This window comes from Hibiscus syriacus, unplaced genomic scaffold, assembly GCF_006381635.1.
Source record: "Hibiscus syriacus cultivar Baekdansim isolate YM2019G1 unplaced genomic scaffold, ASM638163v2 tig00110320_pilon, whole genome shotgun sequence".
NCBI classification, from domain to species: Eukaryota; Viridiplantae; Streptophyta; class Magnoliopsida; order Malvales; family Malvaceae; genus Hibiscus; species Hibiscus syriacus.
The window spans coordinates 60,146-88,002 of NW_024062679.1; the positions used below are offsets into that span (position 1 = coordinate 60,146).

General features: G+C 34.3%; 3 protein-coding genes across 4 annotated transcripts; 1 reads left to right on the forward strand and 2 right to left on the reverse strand.

The window, feature by feature from the left end:
• Positions 1-299: 299 nt before the first annotated feature.
• On the forward strand, positions 300-13,918 carry LOC120117524 (nifU-like protein 1, chloroplastic). Its single transcript, XM_039137794.1, has 4 exons — positions 300-374; positions 13,308-13,368; positions 13,446-13,582; positions 13,679-13,918. Exons 1-4 carry the CDS (start codon positions 300-302, stop codon positions 13,865-13,867), a joined length of 462 nt encoding a protein of 153 aa, XP_038993725.1. The 3' UTR covers positions 13,868-13,918.
• Positions 13,919-15,829: 1,911 nt separating this feature from the next.
• Positions 15,830-20,793, reverse strand: LOC120117493 (anaphase-promoting complex subunit 11-like). 2 transcript variants are annotated; one of them, XM_039137761.1, is made up of 5 exons: positions 20,522-20,792; positions 20,219-20,245; positions 19,129-19,247; positions 16,028-16,156; positions 15,830-15,966 (listed from the first exon to the last, which is right to left on the reverse strand). In XM_039137761.1, the coding sequence occupies exons 1-4, from the start codon at positions 20,599-20,601 to the stop codon at positions 16,041-16,043; spliced, it is 342 nt and encodes a 113-aa protein (XP_038993692.1). In that variant the 5' UTR covers positions 20,602-20,792; the 3' UTR covers positions 15,830-15,966; positions 16,028-16,040. The 2 variants fall into 2 exon arrangements, with proteins under 2 accessions (XP_038993692.1, XP_038993693.1); XM_039137762.1 differs by having other exon boundaries at positions 15,930-16,156; positions 20,522-20,793.
• Positions 20,794-21,582: 789 nt separating this feature from the next.
• LOC120117492 (phytochromobilin:ferredoxin oxidoreductase, chloroplastic-like) lies at positions 21,583-25,346 on the reverse strand. Its single transcript, XM_039137760.1, has 8 exons — positions 25,125-25,346; positions 24,152-24,268; positions 23,496-23,590; positions 23,156-23,249; positions 22,915-23,046; positions 22,684-22,788; positions 21,981-22,031; positions 21,583-21,889 (listed from the first exon to the last, which is right to left on the reverse strand). Exons 1-8 carry the CDS (start codon positions 25,344-25,346, stop codon positions 21,710-21,712), a joined length of 996 nt encoding a protein of 331 aa, XP_038993691.1. The 3' UTR covers positions 21,583-21,709.
• Positions 25,347-27,857: the final 2,511 nt, after the last annotated feature.

The following is a 27,857-nucleotide window of genomic DNA, read 5'->3' on the forward strand; positions in this document are numbered from 1 at the left end:
TATTTTCTCCCCTTTTCCATTGAATACAAAATAATATATATTTTTATAATATTTATATTGAGTATATAATTATTTTATTTTAAATAAATATAAATATAATTAGAATATTATATTTTCTATTTACAATATAATGTTTAAAATGAATATTTTATTTTTTTCAAAATTATTTTTAACATCAATTACAAACAATTAAATTTTAAATTTCAATTTTCAAGAACTATTTTAAAAGTAACTTTTTACAATTGAAAAGTAATAGTATCAAACTGCCCCCACAATATTAACCTTTTATGAGGAACGTAATGTGTGTCGTCGAGAATCAAGTCTTTACAAAACCTCCTGTGGATACACTATCGACCCTTTATGAGGATTGTAATGTATTAAATCACCTTTGATGTTCTAACTTTTTAAAAGCTCTCTTTTCATAGAAAAAATATATTTATTTTAGAAACAAAAATCTATACATTCACACCTACAATATCGACTAGTTTGATAAATAAGAGTCTCGACCTTTTAACTTCTTTCAACTCTTTTGATATTTCAATGTCAATGCACTAAAAATAAGTAAAATAAATCTATTTTAACCCAAAGAAGAACATATATTTTATATTCTAACCTGCAAATAATAAAAATTACACAAACTTGATACTTGTTCTCAGGGCCGGCCCAATACATGTGCCAGATGGGCGACGGCCCAGGGCAACATATAGGGGCATCAGTTTTGCTAAGTTCCTTGTAGCCACAAAGGTAATTTCAGGTATTGTTGTGCCTCTATACTCATCCCTAAATCAACGCAGACGGGTCCCTCCGGGAAGAATCTAACTAAAAACGGTCGTAAAAGCGTCGAGCCCCGGCCCAGGCGCGGCCACCGGCTTGTCTCTCGGGTTGTACTCGTCGAAGTAGTTCGAGCTCACCACTCAAAACGTGGTCCTGGTTCTCGAGGATGTGAGGCCTTACTTGATCTTCGATGGTGGAAACGTCGACATTTTGTGTAACATCTGCAATACCGGGTTAGTGACTAAATTGAAAAGTTTCAGAATTTGGTGACTAACGTAGAAGAATGAAATAATTTAATGATTATTGGAAATATATGATGAAGGTTATTTAGTAATTATTAAAGGAAATTAAGGGTAAAATGGTCATTTGACCAGAAAGATTTTTATCTTTCTTTTAAGGTGATAAAAACGTGGAAAGGGTGAGAAGAAAAGAAAGATCTGGAGCTTGGGTCATCTCCTTCCTCCTCTCTTCCCGTAAGCTCCATGGCAAAGGTAAGTTTAATTTCAGTTGGTTAATTATTGAGTTTTAAGCTTAGTTTTGATTCTTGGGGTGCTAAGAAAGATTATTTAGAGATTAAAGTAGGTTGAAACTTCAAAATGGATGAGTTATGAAGGATTAAATATGAAGAGTTTTTAAGTGAATTAATGAAATAGAAGGAGTTAATAGATTTTGAAGTTGAATTTGACTTGTCATATGGAAGAGTAAGAAGTTATAAGTGTTAGAATCAATTTTGGATAACATGGAAAAATTGGTATGATTCTTGAATGCTATGTGGAAGAGTGAATTTTTAAGTTGAAGAGATATTGAATGAAAATTTATTGGTTTAAGTATGTGTATGAAAGTTAGGAATATTAAAGGGAGTGAAGTATGAAGTGTTGAGCTGAAAATGAAGTGATTTTCGAGCTCAAAATGTGATTTCTGGGCAAGGGGAATCGGTACCCATTCAAGGGGAACCGATACCCCCTCAAACGAACCAGAATTTACAGAATGTCAAGGGGGAACCGATACCCCCACAGGAGGGAACCGATTCCCCCTAAAGGAAAATTGTAAATATTGGTTTAATAAGTTCGTTTAAGTTGCTAGTATCAAATTACAAGGTGTAGATATCTAATAATTGTCTTAAAATGTATAATTATGTAGATTCAGAGCCGTTCCGGAATCATTGACAAGTAAGATCGATAAAAAGGGAAGATAAGAGATTGGACTAAGTAAGCAAAGGTTACATAAATAATATATTAACTAGGAGACTTGAACTTCAGTGATACTATGAGCATATAAGATAAGATAGAGGAGAAAGATTCATATGCTTAAATAAAATTATGATACATTAGTTGTATAATAGAAGCTATGGAGTGATATGAAATGATTATAGGAGTTGTACGGAATTGAATTAAGTAAATAAATTAAATTGTACATAAAAGAAATAATAGAAGTAATATATTCAGGTTTATAAGTATAATGTAGGTTAGGTAATGTAAGTTTATACTAAGAAATACAGAATAAGGTAGATGATATGATGTAAATTATATTATGAATTAGTGATGTAGGAATGTGATATAAATATGCAATAAAACTTATGTGTTATATGATTAATATGAACATATGAGAATAAGATATTAGATAAGTGACTTGGTGATAAAAGCTATATGACCATGGATTAGGTAAATATGAATAATTTAAGTGATATGTAACTATGAGTATTTGAGTATGTATCCATGTGAGTTGTTTCATGAGGTTATATGAAATATTATATTATAAGACTATGTGAGTATATGAAAAAGAATATAGGTACATGCAAGTTATATCGAAAGGAGTTGTGTAACCATGCTTGATATGTATTACATGTATGGGAATATAAGAGAATAAAGCATAAACTATATGAAAAGATATGATTCATGTGATGTGAACCATGTGAACATATGAGAAAGTGTATAAGTTATATGTATTACATGATATATGTGATTTTACAAGAAATGACATGAGCTATGTGATTACATGATTATAAGAGATCAGACATGTGATAAAAGATAATTAATATGCATGTGTGAATATGAAATGATATAAATGACAATGCCCATGTTATGTTTCATGAGAGCTAGGGGTATAGTTGGCATGCCAAGAGTTGAGGGTCTATGTGGTCCTTCGGGACATATATGTATTCTTTGGAACATGTGTGAAGTATGGTGAGACACATACTTGATCCCTAGTATATGTATATGATTCTTAAGGAATGATATGTGGTCCTTCAAGACATATATGTATTATTTGGAACATGTGTGAAGTCTGGTGAGACACATACTTGATCCCTAGTATATGTATATGATTCTTAAGGAATGATATGTGGTCCTTATGGACATTATTATATGGCACTACGGTGCAATTCTATGTGGCACTTCGGTGCATTTATATGAGTTGTGGTGACAACATTAGTGCACAACCTCCATAAACTCACATATCTATAGTTCTCACATATGTACATGGGCTAATCAAGAGATATAAACAAATATATGTTAGTGATATGATAAATGTTATAGAAATGATATGATGTTGTGTGTGTATAGTGTTTGATTGAAAAGGTTAAGCATAAAAGTATGTGATTACATGATAAACTGTTAATGATGAGTTATGTGTATGTATGTATTTACTGTAATTAATCTGATATGATTTTATATGATACGAGGAAATCATGTAATTTGGTATAACATGATAAAACATAACATGCATGTATTGATATATGTTATAAAGTGCATTATAAGTTTTTATGCCTCACTAAGTCTTCGTGTAACACCCCAATTTAGGGGCTAAATTTTAAGAAATTATAATATGGTAAATTTAATTGGTATTTTGGAAGAAAATGAGGATTAAATTGCAAAATTTCAAAGTTGGAAGACCATGTTATAAAGTGCAGAAAATTCAGTGGCTAAACTTATGGTTTACCCATTTTTCTTTTTGAGATATTATAAACCCCCATCAGACGCATATTTTTCTGGAAAATTCCAGTTTTCCTCTTCCCCTCAACCTCTTTTTCAACTCCGATCTACTCGCCGTCCGACCTCCGATCGACGAACCGAAACCACCATCGTGTTCGTTGTCAATCGAGGAACAAAACCCCTCAAACCTTTCGTCGTGAATCATTGTCGTTCGTCATTAATTTCAGTCGAAAGTATCGTCGGTAATAACTCGATTTTAGTTGGTTTTTCATCTATTCACGATGATCGGGTAATCCGTTTACGACACCTCCCGCACCATTGCGTTCCTTGCATCGTTCCGAGTCTGTCGGTGTCATCCTTGGTCTCCGTCGACGGCGGCGCGTGAGGAGGTGAAGCGATCAAAGTTTCCGACGTTTTGGAATCGAGCTCTCCGCCGTTCAAATTGTGAACCGATCTTTGTAAGTGCCTCAAAATCGCTTAAAATAATTTTTAGGAATTTTTCCGGGAATTTTCCGACACGGGGTTACTGTTCACGCGCCGCACGCGCCACCACCTGAGAATGGGCTTCGTCTGGAAGCCTGAGGAGCCGTTTGAGCCGAGCCGCTTGAGCTGAGCCGAGCCGTTTGAGCCGAGCCGTTTGAGCTGAGCCGAGCCGTTTGAGCTGAGCCAAGCCGAGCCGCCTAGATCGAGCCGTTTACTGTTGACCACCGTTGACTGACGTTGACTACAGTTAACCAAAACGTTGACCAGCTTTGACCGGGCATTAAACGACCTTTGACTTCGACCGAGTATACCTATCTTGATAGTTTTCGACGTTCCAAATCCGATTCCGTAATCCGTTTTCCAAAATTCGGACCCGAAGGCCTCGATATTGCCGGTCAAACCCGTTGACTTTGATTTTGACCGAAAATTCCAAATTTTCGAAAAGTCATACTTTATGCTTTCGACGTCTTGAATCCGAATCCGAAGTCGGTTTCGCCAAATTCGAACCCGGTAAGCTATTTTTGACTAATTTATCACCCGATTCGATCCGTTTATTGCAATTAAGCTCCGTTTCTGATATAATTTATGTTGATATTTATCTGAGGAATTATTTGAAGTTGAATTGAAGATCAAAGGCATTCGAATGGAATTTTTATGGTCGATCGGTATTGCACGGAAATCGAGGTAATACTTTACTACCTCTTTATGCTTTATGGAACATGTTGATATGGGTAAATGCATGAATAAGATAATGTTGGTCACTTTTGTGGAGTTGAATAATTTATTCACTCGATATGAATGTGGTAGAAATTCTGTAACTGAATACGGATCGAATGACTAAGATAAGAGATTGATAATTGTTAGAATTAAATTACAAGTTTGTGATTGGTGATAAAGAAATCAGCTCTGGATTTGTAAGTTATATTTTATATCATCAAGGGTTAAATGTTAAAGATACTTGGATGAAAAATTATGAGAGTTTGTGAAGGAATCATTTCAAAATCAAAGAATGTTCGGGAAAGCAATTGATCATAGGATCTCTAAATTATAATTATTTTCGTTAAGTGCTAATATTGAAATTATTTGGTTAAGAAATTACGAAAATGCCCTTGAGAGATAAAATAGTCTGAATTGACCCTGAATGAGAGAGTACTTTGAGGATTTGTACTTAACTCGATTAAGTACGAATTTAATTGTTAAGATCCTGTCTTTGTACAGAAAAATTTATAATATTCCGTTTGTAAAATCTGAGAAGACACTTGACCCGAAAATATTCGAATAAGGAGTAAATACTTGAAGAGTAATTTATTGGAGGTATTCTGCTGACATAATTGTTCGAAAGGACTGAAGTAAATGATAAGATTGAATTAAATAATAAGACCGGATGGAAGGAAATGATTGAAATATTCTAGAATTATAAAATGACCAAATTACCCCTGGAATGGAAATAACTCAAGAATGTCACCAAGCTCAGGAATGAATGGATATACTCAAGCTTTGAAATGAATAGAAAAAATGTTAAGCACCAAAATGACCAAAATGCCCTTATGACCTAGAATAAGTAAATGTCTTGGATTAATTAAGAAATCCAAATAAACATGGATGTTGTGCTACCAGTAAAAGTTGTGAAACGCAACTTAAGTGATTAACCAACGTTAGTACTATATCATTACCTGAATGATATAAGTATCACTTGAATGTTTGTTCATCTGCTCAAATTTGGATCGATGATAATTCTGGAAGTACTTGGCAAAGCTCAACTCTAGAGAGCATACAGTACTAATAAGTGGGTAGTCGTTAGTCAAATCAACCACGAATACCATAATAACTTTATTATATGAATAAATTGAAATGAAATGTAGTACAACGTGTATTTGAAATTCAGAAACGTCTGAATTATTCTGGAAAACTTTAAAGTAATCGGGATAGACTTGCTTACCAAACGAACTAAGTAACATCAATGAGTAAGGATTAAATAGGTGATTTGATGAGTTTGGAAACACTGTTGAACTTACATGATGAATTGTCATTATGGGTTATGAGCCATGGATCAAGTACGTCAGTATTTCCTGATATTGTTGAAACGTAGAAATGAAATAAAGACCGTTGGAAGATTTATTCAGTGATGATTATGGGGATGATCTATGGATCTGCACTATGGTATTAAAGAGTGAATACACTGGAAGGATAATGAATTGACTTGTTGACATGCATCAGTTTGAGAGTTGTGTAACTCGAGTTGTTTGATAATATGATCGATAGTCATAGATTGTAAATGACTTGAATCTTCGATTCTATATTTCATCTAAAATCACTTCGGTCATGTTTGAAAAAAAAAAAAAAACAAGTAACGCAGATGGAAAAGATTCTGAATATCTCATTTGGTTCAATTGGGCTGAAATCCTATGAATTTAAAGTATATTCCTGAATACCCCTGATTGTTTGGGTAATGGAATCACTCGCAGTAAATCTGAATTTAGAATTATTATGTATAAAGGTTCCTGAACGTTTTCCTAAAGCACACGAAAATATAGTGGGATTCTAATGTATCAATATTAATGTCTGGCTAGATCGGTTAGTAATCGATTCTCCTCAATAGGACCTTGTTCCAGGAATTCGATCAAATTTCATAAGTTTCATGTTATCCAAAATGATAACTACAATGGCCTCTGGAAATACTGGGATTCTCTAGTGTGTTCCCTACTTATTACTGAACTGTTTATTGGTTTTAATATGTGGTACACCGAATTCATTGGTTATTGTTTTATGGATGCACCAATTTAATGTGACAATTTATGGAATATGGCTGCTATCTAATTTTTGTTTTGAAATGGTATATGATTACCATGTTTTTGGATTTATGGAATTTATGTCACGGTGCAATTGAATTTTGGAATTGAATTACGATGGAATAGCTCTGATCAAGCTAAATGGGCCTAATGTGACTCTTGAGGGCCCCAAGATGTTTCATTAGGTCGGCTTTCCTTTGCTGTGTGCTTAGGGTAAGCTATATGGACTTATTGACTTGGGCTTAAGGATACAAGCTTCATAGCCTATCCTTAAGTCGGCTTTCTTTTGCTATGTGCATAAAGTAAGCTATATGGAAAATAATTTTGGGAACTACTGATGGTGTACCAGAAAAGGGTTTAAACTATGATTTTCAAAAGTTAAACTCTTTTACGAAATTGTGAGATTTACTGGACTATGATTTGTACCTATTATGATTTTATTATACTGTTGGAACACACTAGACATCCTATTCGATCTCCTGAAAATGTCATACTTTGAAAGGTTTCTTATGAACTGAGATTCATGGCTTCTACTCGATGAACTTCTAAGGGAACCCCAAATTATTCTGCAAGCTGGTATACATATGATTCAATAAGGAAATGATATGGCTTTCCATTTATCTACATGTCATGTAGCATCATCTGGTAGTTCTGTATTACTGAGCTTTCCAAAGCTCACTCTATTACTCACCTTTTCAGGTTAAAACAATTGTACCAGTGCATCTATCGACTTCAGTAAGGGAGTTCTTCCGGCGTGGTTGCAGAGTATGGTACTTGTGATTAGGGGGCATGTAATTGTATTTTGTTTTATATACGAGTTTGGAAATCTGTTTTATTTTTAAATAGTGATAAATGATTTTATAAGTTTACATGTTCTGATAAAAAGTTTTAAAATTTCCGCTATTTTTACGGTGGGTCGCTCCGGTGGCCCTAATGTGACTTCTCGAATCGGATCGGGCTACCCGCATCGGTTTGGGGGGTTACATTTAGTGGTATCAGAGCTATGGTTTAAGTCAAAATTTTTCAAGATAGACCGGCCGGTCGAATGTCAAAATATGTCTGATCAGTACATGCCCCTAGACTGCAATCATACCTCTCTGAGCCGGAACTCCTGGGCTGAGTCCTTATCTGTAACGAATAAACCGAAGTTTCTATCCGTTAAGGCTATACTTGTACAAAAAGGAATACCAGTAACATCTGTCTTAACGCAGTAAAGTACCTTAGCCATGTGAGAGTTATTCATCTGAGAAATTCTGACTCGACTCCAGAAATAAAATTGAGTTATGTTGCTGCTCTATGAGCCTATTCACGTAACCAAGGCTGAATTGATTTCACAAGGATAAAGTTGTTTTGATTACTTACTTGGACTGAGGGAGAATTCTGAAGAGATTGATTACTCGAGAAAATTTTCGTTCAGATTCTTTTATTGAAATGAGGAAGATTTCTGATAAGAATGTATACTCAACTGGTTAAGGATTAGTGGAGAATCCGTATTTCTATAAAAAGCTACTCGAAGATTTGGAAGAGTTGATAAAGTTTCATTTCTACAATTATGTGACATTAATGAATTTCGAGGGCGAAATTCTTTTAAGGAGGGGAGAATTGTAACACCCCAATTTAGGGGCTAAATTTTAAGAAATTATAATATGGTAAATTTAATTGGTATTTTGGAAGAAAATGAGGATTAAATTGCAAAATTTCAAAGTTGGAAGACCATGTTATAAAGTGCAGAAAATTCAGTGGCTAAACTTATGGTTTACCCATTTTTCTTTTTGAGATATTATAAACCCCATCAGACGCATATTTTTCTGGAAAATTCCAGTTTTCCTCTTCCCCTCAACCTCTTTTTCAACTCCGATCTACTCGCCGTCCGACCTCCGATCGACGAACCGAAACCACCATCGTGTTCGTTGTCAATCGAGGAACAAAACCCCTCAAACCTTTCGTCGTGAATCATTGTCGTTCGTCATTAATTTCAGTCGAAAGTATCGTCGGTAATAACTCGATTTTAGTTGGTTTTTCATCTATTCACGATGATCGGGTAATCCGTTTACGACACCTCCCGCACCATTGCGTTCCTTGCATCGTTCCGAGTCTGTCGGTGTCATCCTTGGTCTCCGTCGACGGCGGCGCGTGAGGAGGTGAAGCGATCAAAGTTTCCGACGTTTTGGAATCGAGCTCTCCGCCGTTCAAATTGTGAACCGATCTTTGTAAGTGCCTCAAAATCGCTTAAAATAATTTTTAGGAATTTTTCCGGGAATTTTCCGACACGGGGTTACTGTTCACGCGCCGCACGCGCCACCACCTGAGAATGGGCTTCGTCTGGAAGCCTGAGGAGCCGTTTGAGCCGAGCCGCTTGAGCTGAGCCGAGCCGTTTGAGCCGAGCCGTTTGAGCTGAGCCGAGCCGTTTGAGCTGAGCCAAGCCGAGCCGCCTAGATCGAGCCGTTTACTGTTGACCACCGTTGACTGACGTTGACTACAGTTAACCAAAACGTGACCAGCTTTGACCGGGCATTAAACGACCTTTGACTTCGACCGAGTATACCTATCTTGATAGTTTTCGACGTTCCAAATCCGATTCCGTAATCCGTTTTCCAAAATTCGGACCCGAAGGCCTCGATATTGCCGGTCAAACCCGTTGACTTTGATTTTGACCGAAAATTCCAAATTTTCGAAAAGTCATACTTTATGCTTTCGACGTCTTGAATCCGAATCCGAAGTCGGTTTCGCCAAATTCGAACCCGGTAAGCTATTTTTGACTAATTTATCACCCGATTCGATCCGTTTATTGCAATTAAGCTCCGTTTCTGATATAATTTATGTTGATATTTATCTGAGGAATTATTTGAAGTTGAATTGAAGATCAAAGGCATTCGAATGGAATTTTTATGGTCGATCGGTATTGCACGGAAATCGAGGTAATACTTTACTACCTCTTTATGCTTTATGGAACATGTTGATATGGGTAAATGCATGAATAAGATAATGTTGGTCACTTTTGTGGAGTTGAATAATTTATTCACTCGATATGAATGTGGTAGAAATTCTGTAACTGAATACGGATCGAATGACTAAGATAAGAGATTGATAATTGTTAGAATTAAATTACAAGTTTGTGATTGGTGATAAAGAAATCAGCTCTGGATTTGTAAGTTATATTTTATATCATCAAGGGTTAAATGTTAAAGATACTTGGATGAAAAATTATGAGAGTTTGTGAAGGAATCATTTCAAAATCAAAGAATGTTCGGGAAAGCAATTGATCATAGGATCTCTAAATTATAATTATTTTCGTTAAGTGCTAATATTGAAATTATTTGGTTAAGAAATTACGAAAATGCCCTTGAGAGATAAAATAGTCTGAATTGACCCTGAATGAGAGAGTACTTTGAGGATTTGTACTTAACTCGATTAAGTACGAATTTAATTGTTAAGATCCTGTCTTTGTACAGAAAAATTTATAATATTCCGTTTGTAAAATCTGAGAAGACACTTGACCCGAAAATATTCGAATAAGGAGTAAATACTTGAAGAGTAATTTATTGGAGGTATTCTGCTGACATAATTGTTCGAAAGGACTGAAGTAAATGATAAGATTGAATTAAATAATAAGACCGGATGGAAGGAAATGATTGAAATATTCTAGAATTATAAAATGACCAAATTACCCCTGGAATGGAAATAACTCAAGAATGTCACCAAGCTCAGGAATGAATGGATATACTCAAGCTTTGAAATGAATAGAAAAAAATGTTAAGCACCAAAATGACCAAAATGCCCTTATGACCTAGAATAAGTAAATGTCTTGGATTAATTAAGAAATCCAAATAAACATGGATGTTGTGCTACCAGTAAAAGTTGTGAAACGCAACTTAAGTGATTAACCAACGTTAGTACTATATCATTACCTGAATGATATAAGTATCACTTGAATGTTTGTTCATCTGCTCAAATTTGGATCGATGATAATTCTGGAAGTACTTGGCGCAGCTCAACTCTAGAGAGCATACAGTACTAATAAGTGGGTAGTCGTTAGTCAAATCAACCACGAATACCATAATAACTTTATTATATGAATAAATTGAAATGAAATGTAGTACAACGTGTATTTGAAATTCAGAAACGTCTGAATTATTCTGGAAAACTTTAAAGTAATCGGGATAGACTTGCTTACCAAACGAACTAAGTAACATCAATGAGTAAGGATTAAATAGGTGATTTGATGAGTTTGGAAACACTGTTGAACTTACATGATGAATTGTCATTATGGGTTATGAGCCATGGATCAAGTACGTCAGTATTTCCTGATATTGTTGAAACGTAGAAATGAAATAAAGACCGTTGGAAGATTTATTCAGTGATGATTATGGGGATGATCTATGGATCTGCACTATGGTATTAAAGAGTGAATACACTGGAAGGATAATGAATTGACTTGTTGACATGCATCAGTTTGAGAGTTGTGTAACTCGAGTTGTTTGATAATATGATCGATAGTCGTAGATTGTAAATGACTTGAATCTTCGATTCTATATTTCATCTAAAATCACTTCGGTCATGTTTGAAAAAAAAAAAAACAAGTAACGCAGATGGAAAAGATTCTGAATATCTCATTTGGTTCAATTGGGCTGAAATCCTATGAATTTAAAGTATATTCCTGAATACCCCTGATTGTTTGGGTAATGGAATCACTCGCAGTAAATCTGAATTTAGAATTATTATGTATAAAGGTTCCTGAACGTTTTCCTAAAGCACACGAAAATATAGTGGGATTCTAATGTATCAATATTAAATGTCTGGCTAGATCGGTTAGTAATCGATTCTCCTCATAGGACCTTGTTCCAGGAATTCGATCAAATTTCATAAGTTTCATGTTATCCAAAATGATAACTACAATGGCCTCTGGAAATACTGGGATTCTCTAGTGTGTTCCCTACTTATTACTGAACTGTTTTATTGGTTTTAATATGTGGTACACCGAATTCATTGGTTATTGTTTTATGGATGCACCAATTTAATGTGACAATTTATGGAATATGGCTGCTATCTAATTTTTGTTTTGAAATGGTATATGATTACCATGTTTTTGGATTTATGGAATTTATGTCACGGTGCAATTGAATTTTGGAATTGAATTACGATGGAATAGCTCTGATCAAGCTAAATGGGCCTAATGTGACTCTTGAGGGCCCCAAGATGTTTCATTAGGTCGGCTTTCCTTTGCTGTGTGCTTAGGGTAAGCTATATGGACTTATTGACTTGGGCTTAAGGATACAAGCTTCATAGCCTATCCTTAAGTCGGCTTTCTTTTTGCTATGTGCATAAAGTAAGCTATATGGAAAATATTTTGGGAACTACTGATGGTGTACCAGAAAAGGGTTTAAACTATGATTTTCAAAAGTTAAACTCTTTTACGAAATTGTGAGATTTACTGGACTATGATTTGTACCTATTATGATTTTATTATACTGTTGGAACACACTAGACATCCTATTCGATCTCCTGAAAATGTCATACTTTGAAAGGTTTCTTATGAACTGAGATTCATGGCTTCTACTCGATGAACTTCTAAGGGAACCCCAAATTATTCTGCAAGCCGGTATACATATGATTCAATAAGGAAATGATATGGCTTTCCATTTATCTACATGTCATGTAGCATCATCTGGTAGTTCTGTATTACTGAGCTTTCCAAAGCTCACTCTATTACTCACCTTTTCAGGTTAAAACAATTGTACCAGTGCATCTATCGACTTCAGTAAGGGAGTTCTTCCGGCGTGGTTGCAGAGTATGGTACTTGTGATTAGGGGGCATGTAATTGTATTTTGTTTTATATACGAGTTTGGAAATCTGTTTTATTTTTAAATAGTGATAAATGATTTTATAAGTTTACATGTTCTGATAAAAAGTTTTAAAATTTCCGCTATTTTTACGGTGGGTCGCTCCGGTGGCCCTAATGTGACTTCTCGAATCGGATCGGGCTACCCGCATCGGTTTGGGGGGTTACACTTCGACTTAGCGTGTGATTGTTTCACACGTAGGGTACAGAAGCAAGAAAAGAAGAGAAGAAGAGTAAGACAGGTCAGCACCTCCCTTACAAAATTTCAGATCAGAAAATAGAGGATTTAAATGTTTTTGGTTTATTTGAGTATAGTTGGCATGTACTAATTGGTTGAATTAAATATGCTCTGATTGATTTTGGTTATTGTGGTCAGTTTATGTAACTAAACCTCTTTTACTTTAATGAGATGTTTTAAAAATTCTTTGAATTTTATCAAGAGTCAAAGTTTGAAAAGTCAATGTGACACCTCAGACTCGTATCCGGGTCAAGTACGGGTTGGGGTGTTACATTTTGTCCGTCGAAGACGGCGACGTCTCTCTCAAACTCCTAGGTCACTCTTTTTTATCTTCGTTTCATGATTTAATTATCCATGTGCTTTTGGCTAATGTAGAGTTGATCGAGTTTTAGGAGCATGTGAGAGCTGCCCTAGCTCAACAACTACCATGAAAATGGGGATCGAAAGGGTTTTGAAAGAAAATTTTGGGGATGCAGTCAAGGAAATCCGGCAAGTGTACGACGATGTAGTGAAGGAAACAACCGTCGAGGTGAATTTTCTATACCAAACTTGAGATTCGTCGAAAATAACAAAACAAAGATTATTCATCTAAATTGAAATTTGTTTGGAATTCGCGAGTAAACAGGCAGTGAATCGTCATCTTGATATACTGAGACCAACTATCAAGAATTACGGTGGGAGCGTTGAAGTATTTTCCATTGATGGCGGGGAATGCGTTGTGAACTACACAGGTCCCGAATCGATTGGATCGGGAATCAAAGCCGCCATTAAAGAGAAGTTCCCAGATATCACCAATATTTTATTAACCTCATAAAGCTTCATTCTTTATATCAGAAGCTGAAAAGTTTTGATCTTTTTATGTGCGTTCTTGCTTATATTCATATTTCACTGCCTGTTAAATGACAATTTGATTGTTCCATGTTGGTTGCGCTTGGTAGGGCTCGATAGGATTACTTGTCAAGCTTTCTTCCGGGTCTTTTGTAGCTTTTAGCTAATTTTTTATGAGCTAAAACATAAGCAGCACATTGAAAGATGTTTTGTCTACTTATGACCTCTCTCATGGAATATCTTCTCCATACTTGGTTGATGGCAATTGCAATAAGGTTTGCATCTTACAGTGTACTTATCTGAATGGATTTCCATTTTGGTTTGTAATGGTTGAGTGTTTATTTTGAGTCTATTGGTTTGTAATGGCTGACCCTTGTAGCGAACAACAATTTTTTTTCGGATAGGGGCATAAAATTATTATATCGCTCAGGGCATTAAAACTCATTAGACCGGCCATGCTTGTTCTTGTCCTGGCATTAGGTGGATAGGAATCAAAAGCCAGGTCTGTTTTAAGGATTTTTAATCTTTTACCTTTAACATGTTCCCAAAGGTTACAAGAAGCCAAACATGCCCTAACAAAGACAAAACAAAGGCCTCTGTTTTGTTTGCTAGTGGCGGTGGAGATTGCAAGAAAGTGATTCCAAGACATGGTTTTGGTTTCAAACCCAAGGAGGTGAAAGACCATCAATTTGGCATTTTTTTTTTAAGGAAAGAGACACCCAAAAGTAGATAGATGGATCTCCGGATGTCCAGTTTTAGGTGGAGTGGTTGACGATTGCTCCAAGCTCAAAACTGTACTTGTTTTAATATGATTTAAGTAAATTGTATTTTTATTTAAATTTAAGGGTAAACCATGCAAATAGTCCCATTTGTTTAGTGTATGTCCGACTTTGGTCACCAATTTAAAAATTAAGGGTAAATAATCTCTAACATTATCGGTCCGTCTGATTTAAGTTCATCCGCAACAAATATGTGACATAGCTTAGGGACTAAAATCGAATGAGAGTTAACGACTGAGAGACTAAAATTGAATGAATCGGTAACATTAGGACTAAAACCGAACGAATCGATAACGTTAGCGACTATGTACCCTTAATTTTTAAATTGGTGACCAAAGTCGGTCAGACCAAAAATAAAATGGACTATTATCATAATTTACCCCAAATTTAATTATAAAAGTATAAAAACTAAATTTTAACCCAAAAAAAAGTTATATTTTAATTTTGAATGAACAATAACAGGAGAATATTGATTCAATTTGAGTAAAATAAAATTTTAAATCACAAAACTAACTTAAGTCGTTGATTCTCGATTCAATCATATAATTAGAAATATAATTGCATAGGTATATAATATAAGTTTCAAGATATATGAAATTCTCAAACTTTTGAAATAATAATTAAGTTTTTATATATATTTTTTACATCTACTTTCTTTTTAAAGAATCGGGTCTCGTTAATTTTTTTTACATACAATTATGTTCATATATTTCAAGATTTCATCAATTAACTCTAACCGTTGTTGATCGTCATGTCTAACATTTTTACATCTAATTGTCTTTTTTGAAATATTATTAATTTTTTTAACAATTAGAAATTTAGTAAATTTTTAAAACTTTTCTTAATAAATATGCAAATTCCGTATGGTAAAACCACGTTGTGTCTCGTGATAATAATATATTAGAAAAAATTATTAAAACTTAACAATAAAAAATATCAAAATATTTAATCGATTCAATTTCTCAATTCAATCATTTAATTTCTAAATTTGAGGGTTTAACTAGGTAAAAAAGTTCAGAGACTCGATTAATTTTTTTCAAAAGTTTGAGAGCTTTATACACCCTTAAGCCTAGTATATAAAAAGTAGTAAGATTACTATCACCAGATTCGACAAACCATTGATTTTCAATTCAACCGATTGGTCCGGACTGATTTTTTTTTCCCACCGCAAGGGTCTGAATAACAACCATTTCCCTAAAGGGAGAGAGTTTGACAACTAAGGCTGATGCTCAAACTGTTGGCTCATTTCACATGAAGCATGATAGCATAAAACAAAAGGCAAAACTCAAATTTGGTAAATCTATGAGTACAATGTAGATCAAAATGGGAAGAGTTAAATACTTGTTTTACCACACAAACATCAATGAATGTATTCGCTGGTTATCCTTTGAACTGCCACTCCCGACGGCACATCGGGCAATGTGCTTGAGAAGTCTGTGAATTCACCCATTTCAGGATGCAATGAAGATGGAAAGCATGGTTGCATGCTCCCCAAACTGCAATTGAACAATCAAAGCATATACAAATTAGAATAAAATAAGAAACTAATGAGAGAAATGAAAACAAAGATAAGGACTTTAATTGCTAGAGATTAATACATGTTACTCAGACTTCGGTGTGAATGTCGGGTATGAAGAATCAGAACAACATAGCTTTTGATGATAAAAGGGACTGTTTTCGGGTTTCGAATTAGGTAATCATGAACGTTACTTCATGTTATCGCATTTGCAATTTGCTGACGATCTTATAATTTTTAGCAATGCCTCTATTCGTGATTTGCTGAATGTTAGAAGGGTGCTATTAATTTTTGAAATGTTGGCGGGAATGAAGTTAAATCTAGCTAAGAGCAGAATCTTTGGAATTAATGTTGAGGATGAGGTGTTAGCTTCTTGGGCTAAGGATATCGGTTGTTCAGTGGGATCCTTTCCATCAGAGTATTTAGGTTTACCGTTGGGGACCAAGAGGAATTCGGTTGCCTTGTGGGAGCCGGTTGTCTAGAGATTTTATAACAAGCTGGCTGGATGAAAGGCTAAGTCATTATCTTTGGCTGGTAGAACGGTTTTGGTCAAATTAGTGTTGTGCTCTCTCCCCATTTACTATCTTTCTATTTTTCGGATTCAAGTAAGTGTGTTAAACAAACTAAACTCTATCATGGCATCCTTTCTTTGGGGGGTTCGACAGAAAAAAGGAACATTCATTGGGTGAAGTGGAATTTGGTGTGTAAGACTAAGAGTTTGGGGGGTTTAGGGATTCTGAATTTGGTCCTCTTGAACAGGGCTCTTCTGGGGAAATGGGTGTGGAATTTTGCTTCAGAAAAGAGCTCGTGGTGGAAAAGAGTTGTGTGTTGTGTGTATAACTTGAATCCGAACTCTAGTATGATTGGGAATTCTTGGCCAGCACATGCTTCATGGATTTGGAGAGGAGTTGTTAAAAACTTCTTTTCTAGTGATGAATTTGGAGATTGTTTCAGGAAAAAATATGTGTTTGAGAACTGGAAAAGGAGAATCAGTGGAGTTTTGGCATGATCAATGGTTGGGATTGGTTCCTCTTAAAGATCGGTTCCCAAGGATTTTTGCTCTTTCGAACAATAAAGGGGGTAAAGTTACAGAGTTCAGGGTGAATACTGACTGGTTGTGGGATACCCAAATGAGAAGGAATTTGGTGGATTGGGAGGTTGAACAATGGTTACAGTTTATTTCTTTGATGAATAGTTCCACTTTGTCATCTCTAGAAGAAGATTGCTGGGTATGGATAGGGAATGGAGACGGCTGTTTTTCAGCTAAATCATGTTTCAAGATTTTTTTTTATCGGGTTGGTAATGAGGGGAATGATGGTACTTGGGAAAGTCATGTATGGGTAGGGGTAGCATCGCCCCATGTGAAAACATTTGTTTGGCAAGTTGCACATCAGAGAGTGGCGGTTAAGGAGGAACTGTTGAAGAGAGGAGTGGCAGGGATTGATGATCCCTTATGCCCGATGTGTGGTAAGTTTGTTGAGTCGGTTTCTCATCTATTTTTGCACTGTGAGGTGGTATGGAGTTTGTGGTCTAGATTCTTGAAATGTTTCTTTTGTGGTTCCAAATAATTTGATTACTTTCATCATTCTGTGGGATGACCTAGTTCCGAGTTCCATTATTTGGAAATTTATTCCAAGGGCGGTGTTGTGGTCGGTTTGGAAGTGCAGAAAGGGAAGGTGGATATTGCATTGTTGTTTTTTCCTATTCGATTTAAAATTGCTTCTTGGTTTGGGGCTAGATTTAAAGATGTGCATAATCCTTTTGACTCCTTAGTGTGTGATATAAAACTAGCATATTTAGTGGGAAGACAGAAAAAGGGTTGTTCTCCTTCATCTTGGTGGGTACCTCCTCCTGAGGAGTTCATAAAACTTAATGTAAATGGAGCGATGGTAAAGGGATGGGATAAAGGAGGTATAGGTGGATTGATCAGGGATAGTAGAGGAATGCTGCTTGGCTCGTTTTCAGAGAAGGTTGGGGGTGGTCCTCCTATACTTGCAAAGTTATTGGCTATCAAAAGAGGGTTGCTTCTTATTGAAGAAATAGGATCTGTCCCAAGTCAGAGGATTATTTTAGAATCGGATTCAAGTACTGCATTGAAGTGGATTAAAAACTCGGCTATCTGTACCCCTATGTTTCAGTCCTTGGTGAAAGATATAGCTTCTCTTATGGAAGCACAAGATATTATTGTAAGGCATATCCTGAGAGCTGCTAATTGGGAAGCGGATAAGCTAGCTAAAGATGGTATAGGTTGATTAATAGGTTATGTGTTTCGGTTCCTAAGTTGTTGTCAGTTGTTTGTATTACTGTAGGGTGTTTTGTTTTCAGTGTTATGTTGTAACATAAGGTTATTAGGTATTGGTTGTGTATTATTGTTCTGATTAATAAAATTCATAGGCACTATTTTCCTCCTTCCAATGTCCATGTTACTGTTGTAACATGGAGGGTATGAAGGGGATTTTTAATGAGGCCTATTAATATTCTATAAAAAAAAGTGCTATAATATCAAAACAAAATGGATGCAATTCCTAAAGGTATATATCAATGAAATCACCATAGAGAAACAACTAAACTTTTAGATCGTATATTAATGGGATTTCAAAAAGATTTTTCTTTCAACATGAATGATATTTAGCAAAATCAGTAGCATTGTCCTCACAATTGTCCAGCTAGTAGTCAAAAAGGAAATTTAAAAATAGAATGGGAGACATGTCCTAGGATCTTCCAAATACATGAAAAAACTAAGAAAATTTGACCATAACCATGCCAAACACATACCCATAAACAGCACACTCGTGAATCCGAGTAACATAGTGTTCAGGAACTGAAAGGTAAGAACTATTAAAAGGCATAGCATCTGCTAGAAACTCCTTTAAGGAACTAAATAACGAATCACAATATGAGAAACTATCATAACAGTACTGCCAAATATGACAACTCTAAGCAAAGACTTACTCAACGGGCAATCATCCCCAGGGAGTTTACAGTCAGAACAGCAACCATCAAAGGCCATCCTACAAATTCCACATGTTTCATCTTGGGCATCCCATGTCCATGAAGCAACAGCATGCCATCTGTCATCAAAATGGAAATACTTAGAGTTTCTAATGATTAAAAAAAGGAAAATTTTAATGAAAAGCACAAATTTATTCAGCGGTTACATTGGATGCAAGTGGTAAAGAAAGCTTACTCTGTTCATAGCCAAAAGATATAGGAAGAGAAATAGGTCAAGAGAAAACTGCTTCTTCGAGTAGGAAAAAATAAGCAAATGTCATATTGACCACAAACAAGTCCAGACTCTTAATTTTTCTTGAGGTACCCATGTCCAATATAGTTTGGGATCCTCCCAATACATGGAAAAAAGTAAAAATATAGCATATCTGCATAGTGCATAAGCGGTAGTCCAACACTTACACCCAAGTCCGAGGAACATGGCTTTGTACCATTTAACTCACATATGAAATCAATCAAAAGGAAAAGTATTACTTCTTCATGAATGATAAACTAAATTCTAAAAGGATGATGAAGAACAAGAAAAAACGCTTTTGACAAAAATCAAAGATATGCTCGAGAAAAACAGAAATCACAAAAGTTGCTATTATAAATTTATAATGTGAAAATATATATGGTTCTGACTCTTCATTTTTCTTGAAGTACCATGTTTGACACATTTCTGAAACGTAAGTATAAAGATACACTCCAAGTCCAAGGATTCTTCAAATACATAAACAACTTATAAAAAATTGAACATATACATGTTGGACACACGTATCCAAAAAAAATGAAATATATCCTTTACTCAATATTAACAAGAACGACGAGTATAAAAAATAACGGGAACCATTTTGCTTGAAAGACTTGGCATTGATGACCTTAGACTTGAGTTTGGCCAGAGAATTTCCGGAATAATCCAAGAAAAATCTGTTCAAACCAATGCAAACATAACATCTAAGTTGCAACAGATGCAAGTAAGAAAAGATTTGACAGAAGGAAAATTTTCAAGGGGTAAAATAAACGAAAATATTATAATTCATGACAAGGATACGTAGCAACTTGACCTTCATCTCCTCCTCCAAAACCAAGACCTATGTGAGAGAACATCCCTCGTATGTAAATTATAAATTCATATCAGAACTACTCAATATTTCACGATCATTGAAACTAAAACAAAATCAGGAAGATTCATTTTCATTTGCTACTCATTTCCAGCTGTTAAATTTTCTCAGCGATCAAACAAACATATAACCATATAGTCTAAGTTTTGCTAGATGAATTCTGTGTTTTTGTTCATTGCCATTAATATGAAAGACCACATTCGAGTCATAAATGAAGAAAATTTTCGTCAGCTTTCATTATTATTATTTTAAATCGGGCTTCAAAATAGCGATTGTGTAGCGCTGTCGCGCTCTTTCGCGGTAGTGGCGCCATGCACCGCTAAAGATTAACAAATATCACATGAATAGCAGCGGATCGCAACCGCAAATAGCAATGTAACGGAAAATAGCGGCGATAACTAAACTAAGTAAACAGAGATACAGTATGAGATGAGACAGAGTAATAGTCGGTAGGACCCAAAACAGAAAATCAAATATAGCAGAGAGCAGATAACTCAAATCTCGTGATTCAAGTATAAATTATTCTTTTAAGTCTAGTGTTCAAAAATTACCTTAATTAATTTCCTGCTCTGTCGGAAACTTGAAGGCAACAGAGGGTTGAGGTCGGGGGGTGGAAGCTTTGGCGGCGGGGACGTGGGAAGAGAGTTGAGAACGGGTCGGGAATTTTTAAAGGTATCATTTATTAAATTGAATTTGAATATTTGGTTTTTGATAACAATATTTAAATTAAATGATAAAATTAATATAATTCTAATTTTTTAAAAATGAATTTATTAAATTTTTAATGGGAAAGATATATACATATATATTTTGGCGCCAACGTAATGGGTCAGAGGGAGTTCTGCCCTCAAAATTTTTAAATATTATTAAAACATAATTTAAACCATTAAAAAATTTAATTAAATGCTCACAAAATTCAAAACACATTATCTATTAACAATTTGTTGATCCACTGAAATGAATGGTTGATCTAATGAAATGACAGTAATCTTTTAAACAAAGCCAAAAGTTTTAATCTTGATATTATGTATAGAGAAATTTAAATTGAGAAAGTCGTCTACGATAAACTTATACAGTACATAAAATTAATAGATCAATCAGATATTAATGATTAAAAACATATTATCTGAGACCGCAAGTGCAAGTTCTTTCCGTTAATCCAGCACCGGAAGTGATGCACGTCCTGTGGGGAGAGCCGGAGAGGGGCAATTATTCATATTTGCAGGGCCAATTTTTTTAAGTACGCAACTTTAGAAAAAAAAAAGAGAGTCTAAAACGTCATCTAACCATAATTTAAAGATCCAACCGTAACATACACTCCTCAGACTGTGAAGTTTACATAAGCATATTGAGAAACAGAAAGATGGTAGAGAAACAGGAAAACCAGTTGTTGACAAGAAACCACAAGATGAGTTAATTTCTCAGTCATTACCAACAATCTCTCCGTTTTTATCCCAGGGCCGGTTTTCAAAACCCTTTCCAATGATGCTTCGTTTCTCGCTTATAGTCCCATCATCACTCCAGTACTCAGGGAAGTAATCCAGGAATGTTTTGCTTCCTAGTTCATCAATCCCACTAAAAAGGAAGTTTCTCAACAGATCCTGCGGATTATACATCGATTCATTAGTTAGGTAGGGAACTATAAGTCACATTAGCGGAGAGACGTTAAGACCACGTGATTCATGAAAATACCTTGGCAAGCTTCTCGCCAATCAACCTTTTCAGAAGCCCATGGCCAGGATCCTGCATTCATACATACCAAAAAGTCAAGAAAATAATAAACATCAATATACCTGCAAACTTTTATGTATTTCCCAATATATACATGACAAGTTTAACCATGAAGATTAAGATTTTCTATCAAAAAAAAAAGTTTAGCCATAAACTCGATGTGAAGCAACTAACGAATACGTGCAAAAGACTGATATTATATCTTTAGGGATCCATTTCGTGCCCATTTATTTGACTCGTGGATCCAATTAAATTGTATCCATAGGCTAAGTCTCGTTCTACCCTGAAATTTCGAAGAGATAATGTAAAGCCTGAGGTTTGGACATGGGATTTTTCATCCAAACAAACTTCCCATCACGGGTATTATTTTCAGATAAACACATAAAGATCCGAAGGTTTCAATGTAACCTTTGATTAAAGAAGCACGAGTTAGGAGGGGCATGTATATCGTTATGTGTTTACATGTTATCATGGGAATAAAACAAAAGTTTCAGCGCTCTCTCCCAATTCAAAGACTTTAAAAACTCAATTGCAACAACGATAAATTATTATCTTAATTTATGTAATATTTTCTATGTTCTGCAAGAATCAATCTGAATCTAACAGAGATGATAGGCTCATAAAAACGAGACTGTAAGAGAAAGCGGAAATGTGTAATAATCACCTTTTCAGCTCTCCATGTTAGATATCTATGTTGTGCTTCAAGATTGCTCATAATTCGAGATGGATCAGTTTCATCCACAGCTTGCTCCATTAGCTCCAGCCATGCCTACTACAACATGAGAAGTATGAAAAATCAGCACAGTTTCCAAGAGACAAGGTATCGCTAATGCTAATTATCATTCCAAATTTATATCATCAGGAAATGGCCACATTTCTCGGAAGAATAGTCTACCTTGTAGTATTCCACAAATGCAGAATACAGAATTTCATGTTTAGATTTGCTTGAAGAGAACTTGGTCCATATCACTATCGGTGAGAAAAACTTTATAGATTCACTCGTAAGCTTTCCTCCCCAAGGTAAAAGCTGCATGAAATCTGTGTTCAGTCATCATGGCAGGAATTTTAGAAAGGATATAAACAATTATCAATATCGGGGCTTACTAGAATGTGCAAGTTCCGATCATTTCATTTACCTCGGTATACTTGAGACCTAGAGGCATTAAGTGGTCGTAGTACTTTTCCTTATAGTCTCTTCGACTAATGACATCATGCAATGGATTCAGATCCCTATAAGTGATTAAATCAAGGATAAGTTCAAAAGTGGTGATTCGTAATCGCTACTCACAATCCAAAAATGAAAATTTTATTGGTCATTGTGATTTGTGAATTATTTTTCAAATATTTGATGTCAGCAGTCGGCCAATGTACAGAAATAGAACCTGGGAAATATAAATGATACATATGCACAAACAAACAGAAAAGGCTACGCTCAGTTCACCAAATAACAAAAAAACAAAACAAAACAAAACTTACAACACAACTATGTTCGTATTAGCAGCAGTGAAGAAGTTCCCACAGAATATGGGTAGATCAAATTCTGGTTTTGGAAAGGCAGCAAAATCTAATACCTACCAAGAGAAAGACAGAACAGAGTTAGTATTAAGAAAAGAATAAACTGTACTGTCTACCAAAAAAAATATATAAAAAAACAATTCTACTAACGAAAATAATCTATAGAACTAACTAGGTCAAATTAACAGCAGAGAACGTCTATTTTGCGACAAATTCCGTATACTAACATGATTCTGCAATAATGTACCATATCATGTCTTTGGAGTTTAAATCTTGCTTTCAATTACTCTTTGTTGAAATATGAATTTTGACAATTCTAATGACTCCACACATCAAGAATGCAATAAATACAGCATGGAAAGCCCAAGTCATTTGATTAAAGAATAAGGCTTTTATCAAAACTAAAGGAATAATATATATTCAATTGGAGCCAGATCACTGCTTGTCGACTTCGAGTTATATGAACAATTTACTACAATTATCAAGAGAAAGCTGTCAAGAATAAATTTCGGGAAGTACAAATTAACAAGTAGCTATATTAAAACCCAGGAGTGTCTTTATTAAATTGTCGGTTTAACAAATCAGAATATTAAAGACAACAAAATTGATGATAATACCTGCATAGCTTCACCCATAATGCTCATACTTCGAAGTACTCTGATTCTGGGAGTCTCAAATGATAACATCTCAAGCCTTGTTTGTCCATCCAATGCGATCATAGAACTATATTTTTCCTAAAGTGTCATAATATCCATATTGCAATTAAAGCAGGAAAATCAACATAAAATCATGAATTCATATCAATCCAAAAATTTTATGCATCAGTATGTCAATTGATGTGATACTCATCAAATATCAGAAACAACAATGGAAGTGGCAGCTAGCCCAAAACCTTTATGCATCTAGTTTGAACCTAACACCTAATAACACTGTGTTACCATGAGAAACCCCTACAAGTTGAACTCAGCAAGCTTAATTGTCGGATTTTGAGATAATCCAGCTATAACAGCAAACCAGTGCACCGTGCTTGAAAACAAAGACACTAAAGAGGTGTACCCTTCATGTGTTCCTCGTAAAAAATATCACACTCATTCTAATCAATAAAGAAACACAGTGAATTTCAAGTATAAGTAGCAAGTAGCAGAAGTCATGACGCTCCGAAACTGGATCGGTGGATCCTAAAATGTTTCAACTATTCTCCTTTTCAATCAAAACTAACTCGAATACTGAATAGTATAAACACGGCACATTCTTAAAGACAATTCTTCTGATCCAATTCTACTACCAAAAATGGCCATTCCAACCATAAAAATCAAGATAGAAAGAAATTTTCCCAGTGGAAAAGCAAAAGATCAATCCTTTGATGAAATAAGGGCAGTAACAATTTGTGAATATATTGCCAAAAGTATTCTCTATATCAGTATAGTACTGTATCAGTAACACTAACCTAAATTCCCAGAGATTTCAACAACAAAAAGTTCAAAACTGAAATGCCAAAGAACATATATAGTAAAAATAACACTAAACCCATAAATAAACCACAAAATTCTCATAGAAATGTTGAAAAGGAAACAGCAGATAACAATATACCTGGAGGGGAGAAGGGAGCAAAGGTGTATATCGTTTGGTTTCATTGAGAGAAAAGTCAATGAAGTCCTGGTAAGAGATTGCAGAGACTCGAAGCAAACAATGCCCTCTCGTCTTCCTTTTACTCCAGTGAGAGTTGCCGCTAAAATTAATGGTCATTAATTCTGGATGAGGCTTCAACATGAAGCTTGAGCGTAATAGCGATGAAGAAGAAGGGAAATCCATTCTTCTTTTAGAAAGGGGAAAATAAAATAATAACGAATGGATTTTATTCAAGTGGAACTGCAAACTCCAACATTTTGAGCTGTGTTCATGAAATGTTTTTTAATGTTATTTTCTAAATTGTGAAGTATTTTCCTTTCGAGGAAACTGGAATATTTTATCAGCTTTCCGCTATAAAAAAATGAGTGTTTTGGGATTTCGCCACGTGTACTGAAAACCATCATCTCAACACGTGAATATAACTCTACATGGTGTTTGTTTTTACTCTGAAAAGTCTACAAAATTCTTAGGTCTACGTCGCGCAGACTACGCGTAGACATTTAGTTTCGCAAACCGTTTGTTTTTTAGAAGACAGAAATTATTCTAACGTCTGTGCGTGATTTGTACGGTGCAGACGTGATCTTATATCTGCAGACGTCTTCTAATATCTTCAAAGAGGTTTTATATTTAATTTAATTTTATATTATTTTTAATTTTAATTTTAATTTTTTTAAATAAATTAAATATTATTTTTTTAATATTATATTATAGATATTAATTTAAATATTAATTTTTAAATAACTTAAATATTAATTTTTAATATTATATTATAGATATTTAATTTTATATCATATAAATTATTTTATATATTATTAAAATTTTATATTTACTTTAATTATTTTGATTTAAGTTTAAATATAATATTTTTTGGATTTGTTATTTTTAAATTATATTTAAATTTTTTATACAAAATGTAAGTATTTAAACCACATTGCTTAATAAAAAAATGATTTCATTATTTGATAATTAAGATTTTAAAATATAAAAAAATTATAAATTGTGTTTTTAAAATTTTAAAATATAATCACAATTAAATAAAAAATCATCATAAAATAATTTGATAAATTAAAAAATATTTTTTAAAAATATCATATAATTATAAAAATAAATTATGAATATATATTTAAAAAAATTATAAGTATTACATAATTACATATTTAAAAAAAATCATACAATGTAATGATCATTTATAAATTTTATTCTATAAAACTAATAATTCATGTGATTATGTGAGACTTGTAATAAAATTAATAAGGTGGTGTTTGTTTTCTAAAAAAATTATTATTGTACTTGTATGAATTATTTAAATTTCATAATTGTAAAACTAAAATTATTTAAATCTCAGTATTGCAAAATTATTTTAAGTTTAAAAAATCAGTTTATTTATATTTCAGTTTATTTTAACAGTCTGCATATGTTAAAAAACAAACAGTCTTCTTCTTGCAGACTGCAGACTTTTGGTCTACCTCTTCTGCTGTAGATGCCTGCAGATGTGATCCGCAGACTGCAAACCTTTTACCTCTGTAAAAATAAACACCACAAGTCTCCGCATCTACCATCGACGGTGAGGACGTGAACTTCTTCCGCTGGATTAGGAAGCTGAAAGATCGACGCTGTTAATAGTCTCCGCCCTCCTGAGACGAGGAATGGCGCCGTTTCTAGCACATTTCAACGATAGCAACCACACAATAAACCTACACGGGAACTAAATTTCACTTGCGAAAGAACTGGGGAAAAATAATAAGAACAAAATATTATTGGCTAAACTACATGTTTAACATCTAGACTATTATTTTTATTATGTTTTGATCATTTATAGTTAAAAATTTAACAATAACATTGAAATAATGTCACATCATTATCAAAAAATAAAAATACTACGTTAATAATTATGTTAATTTTATAATTATGGATGATTAAAATAAAACTAAAATATAATGTTAGAAATAATTTTAAAAAAAGTTAAATGATTATTATTAATATATAATAATTTAAAATAATTAACTGTTTGATAAAAATAGTTAAATGATTATTATAAATAGTTAAGTAAATTTAATTATCATTATGTAACGTTAATTTTGAAGAAAAATGTTTTAATTTTGAAGAAAAAATAATTAAGTGATTATTGTAAATTTCCAATAATTAAAAAAAAACGTTACGGTCAACACATGAAGTTCTAGACGGATAACTAGATACCCAACCTAGGACCACTATTACACATCGCAAAATACTAGGACGATCTCAATCTCTCAACGAAGACGTGTGACGTAATTGATAACCAAGGTCAATGGAACATTAGCTTTCTACAACAGCATCTGCATGAAACTCATATCTCGCCCACCCTGGCAATACTAGTGTAACAGTTGAAGAAAACTTACCTATTTACAAGGAAGACGACGAAGGCAAGTGTACCGTTAAACCCTCGTACCACCAGATGCAACAATCGCATTGGGAAGCTAAAGACAAGATTTGGTCCTTAGCATGGACATTTGACGGCCCCCAACGCATCCGTCAGTTTATCTGGCCAACACTCTGAGCTCGATTACTTACCAATTATGAAAGGGCACGTACAGGCATGACCAGCGACGCTTCTTGTTCAATCTGTGGAAGCGCATCAGAAGACATACTCCATATTCTACATGACTGCCAGAATACTCGAGTATTATGGATGCAAATCGTACCAGCAAGAACATA